This window comes from Lolium rigidum, chromosome 6 (assembly GCF_022539505.1).
Source record: "Lolium rigidum isolate FL_2022 chromosome 6, APGP_CSIRO_Lrig_0.1, whole genome shotgun sequence".
NCBI classification, from domain to species: Eukaryota; Viridiplantae; Streptophyta; class Magnoliopsida; order Poales; family Poaceae; genus Lolium; species Lolium rigidum.
Window position 1 is genome coordinate 308,773,600 of NC_061513.1, and position 3,528 is coordinate 308,777,127.

Here is a 3,528-nt window from a genome sequence, read left to right on the forward strand (position 1 = left end):
GTACTAGGCTCCAATGGCGTCCTCGCCTTCTCCCTCGCCGGGCGCCACCAAAACTTCCCCCGGCGCTTCCGCCGCGCCCGCCACCCCACCGCCTTCCACCACCTCGCCGACGCCTGCCTCCCCTCCCCCTGTGACCCTGCCCAATGCCACCCCGGCCGACCCACCGACATCCCCTCCCGCCCCCTCCGCAGCCGTGCCACCCCCGCAGTCAGCATCCCCGCCGCCCCCCTCTCCGACGCCACCTCCGGCCACCGTGTCACCGCCGCCAGTTGTTCCTGCCTCTCCACCACCCACCCCGCCAGCCGCATTGCCGCCACCTACTGCAGTGCCGCCACCCCCTGCGCCTGCTGTCCCTCCCAAGCAGTCGCCTCTACGCCCCCCTGCGGCTGCCGCATCGCCGCCTCCATCCCCAAGCAATTCGCCGCCGCCAAACCCTCCGGACAGCTCAACCACACCACCAGTAGCTCAGGCACCTCCCCCGCGCAATAGGAGGCCGCCGAGGGCACCTACAACTGATCCACAGGCGCCGCCGCCTTCTGTGAATCCCATCAAACCTCCCACCAGCCCCTCCCCAGTCTCTGCAGATCCTACCATCCCTACTCCCACTAGCTCCTCGCCTCCGGTCACAACACCATCTGCACCGGGCTTTGGCCCTCCATCTACAGCAAATGATCCAGTAACCCCACCAACAATTGGAATTGAGACCCCGGTTTCAAACAGGCCATCGAGCTCCTCGGTGCAAGACAACAGCCCCTCGCCGAGCGGCGGTGGGATGTCTGATGGTGCAAAGGCGGGGATTGGCGTAATCGTGGCTATTCTTGTGCTGAGTTGTGTAGGAGCTGCGTTTTGGTACAAGAAGAAACGGAGAAAAATGACGGGTTACCATGCCGGGTTTGTGATGCCGTCGCCTTCGCCTTCCGCTTCTCCACAAGTCTTACTAGGTAATTTGATGAACTTCACTTGCTGCACATCTTAAAACTACTATGTAACATGTATTCCTGTGCCATCAACTCATCATTCGAACCCACTTCTGTTCAGGACATTCAGAGAAAACTAAAACTAACTACAGTGTTGGGAGTCATGATTTCAAAGATACAATGTCGGAGTACAGCATGGGCAACTGTCGATTCTTCACTTACGAGGAAATGCACAACATCACGAATGGTTTCTCACCTCAAAACCTACTCGGGGAAGGTGGCTTTGGGTCTGTCTACAAGGGTTGCTTACCCGAAGGAAGAGAGGTTGCCATTAAGAAATTGAAAGATGGTAGTGGGCAGGGGGAGCGCGAGTTCCAGGCTGAGGTTGAGATCATCAGTCGTGTCCATCATCGCCACCTAGTGTCTCTTGTAGGGTACTGCATTTCGGGTGACCAGAGGTTACTTGTCTACGACTTTGTGCCCAATGACACACTGCACTATCATCTCCATGGTATACTGTTAACCTTTGATGTTGACACTACATTTGTATTGTTCTGAATCCTGACTGAAGAATTGTCGTATTGATCTGTGCCATTATAGGACGAGGAGTACCGGTTTTGGAATGGTCGGCTAGGGTTAAAATTTCTGCTGGATCAGCTAGAGGGATAGCATATCTTCATGAAGATTGTAAGGCTAATTCTTATCATTTACTTCCGTCGAGGTGCTTCTTTGCCCGTACTTTATTCTCATCAGACTTACATTTACCACTGGCAGGTCATCCACGAATTATCCACCGAGATATAAAATCCTCTAATATTTTGGTGGATAATAACTTTGAGGCACAGGTAACAATGCTATCTAAATAACTCAAGACCCCACCATAATATGATTGTTGTTATTGAATTGGACTATGTTCATCTTTTAGGTTGCTGATTTTGGACTTGCAAGACTAGCCATGGATTTTGCCACGCATGTAACTACACGGGTGATGGGAACTTTTGGGTAAGTACAAACAAACTCAGTTGTATATGGGAATAGTTCACATTTGCCTATTTTCTGATAATTGATTCTCATTTAGGTACATGGCTCCAGAATATGCATCGAGTGGCAAGTTGACTGAAAAATCAGATGTGTTTTCTTTTGGCGTTGTCCTCTTAGAGCTCATTACTGGTAGAAAGCCTGTTGATGCATCAAATCCATTGGGCGATGAGAGCCTTGTTGAGTGGGTAAGCTTTTTTGCTACTTGGACTTCATTATACTTGATGAGGATTTCATTCCACCACTGTCGAAGCAACAGAACAGCACCCATTCACTAGTAATTCAATCTTAAAAATCTTCTACGTTGCCAAAGTATTCATCGATCATTTGATGATCACATCTTCAGTTGCAATTATTTTTCATGATTATTCATCAAGGTAATATGTGTAGTCAGGCAGTGGTGGAGAATATACCATGTGCATCAGCTAGTTGGAAAACAGCTTTTGATATAATCCTGTTATACCTCTGTTGAAAAGATAGATCATTTGAGATCACCAAGCAGTTCTTGACATCACAGTTATCTGCAGGCTAGGCCATTGCTCACACAAGCACTTGAGACTGGCAATGTAGGGGGGCTATTGGACCCCAGGCTGGATACAAATTTCAACGAAGCCGAAATGTTCCGTATGATTGAAGCTGCAGCAGCTTGCATTCGACATTCCGCATCCAGGAGGCCACGGATGAGCCAGGTATGACGATGTAGATGTGATTACGTTCACATCAACTTCTTAGAACCGAAATTACATCATGTAAATATTTGCACAATCTGTCTCCTCAGGTGGTGCGTGCTCTTGATAGCCTAGCCGACATCGACCTAAACAACGGTGTCCAGCCTGGCAAGAGCGAGATGTTCAACGCGCCTAACACCGCCGAGATCAGGCTATTCCAGCGAATGGCGTTTGGCAGCCAGGATTACACGACAGATTTCACCCAGTCTAGCAGCTGGAACAGCAGCCATCAGGGTAGAGATGCGGATGCCTCTGGGCCGAGGCAGCCGCAGTCGTAGTGTAATTAGCTAGGTTATTGTTGCCACGTCGAGTTGGGTTCATTCTATGTTATTCTTTTGAGTGGATCATTCGTTTTGAGTTCTCTTTTTGTCGTCTCTACTGACGAAAGTATGTATATTGTGTGCTAAGACCAGGACTCTACGAATGCGATGAACTGAAAACTTACTAACTGTTCCAGGGGAATTCCATGCTGAGTCGCTAGCGAATTGCTTCTCTCCAGTCTCCTTGGAATCCTGGGAAGTATCCGTTCTGTCTAACCCAGATTGTAGAGCTGACAGGGACATGGAACTGTGGGCGGCAGTGTTGTCTGCATCCAGCACTGAGGGTGGATGAGGCTGTGCGTTGCACATGATAGAACATGGGAAACGGAATATATCTGCGATGCTTCCCTTTTCCAACTGATAAAACATTCTTTCTTTTTCCCCTTATTAAGAAAGCTGCTTTGCCCATCTTTATGTTGAGAATTCAAAGTCCTAAAAACTAGCATGGTGTTATCTGGATCTACCATGTAAAAACGAGCATAGTTTCATTTTCTAAGAATTTAGAATAATACTTCCTCCGTCCCA

At 48.9% G+C, this 3,528-nt stretch overlaps 1 protein-coding gene across 2 annotated transcripts; it reads left to right on the plus strand.

Annotated features, from left to right (window-relative positions):
- The first annotated feature begins 361 nt into the window (after positions 1–361).
- On the plus strand, positions 362–3,131 carry LOC124661667 (proline-rich receptor-like protein kinase PERK8). Of its 2 annotated transcripts, none has more exons than XM_047199542.1 (8): positions 362–941; positions 1,039–1,428; positions 1,518–1,604; positions 1,692–1,762; positions 1,843–1,919; positions 1,996–2,143; positions 2,483–2,644; positions 2,734–3,131. In XM_047199542.1, exons 1-8 carry the CDS (start codon positions 773–775, stop codon positions 2,959–2,961), a joined length of 1,332 nt encoding a protein of 443 aa, XP_047055498.1. In that variant the 5' UTR covers positions 362–772; the 3' UTR covers positions 2,962–3,131. The 2 variants fall into 2 exon arrangements, with proteins under 2 accessions (XP_047055498.1, XP_047055499.1); XM_047199543.1 differs by having other exon boundaries at positions 2,754–2,932.
- Positions 3,132–3,528: the final 397 nt, after the last annotated feature.

Coding starts and splice junctions, on each gene's coding strand:
- LOC124661667 (XM_047199542.1), top strand. CDS start 773: ATGTCTGATGGTGCAAAGGCGGGGATTGGCGTAATCGTGGCTATTCTT. Junction 1,429..1,517: donor ACTGCACTATCATCTCCATG/GTATACTGTTAA, acceptor GTGCCATTATAG/GACGAGGAGTACCGGTTTTG. Junction 2,144..2,482: donor ATGAGAGCCTTGTTGAGTGG/GTAAGCTTTTTT, acceptor AGTTATCTGCAG/GCTAGGCCATTGCTCACACA.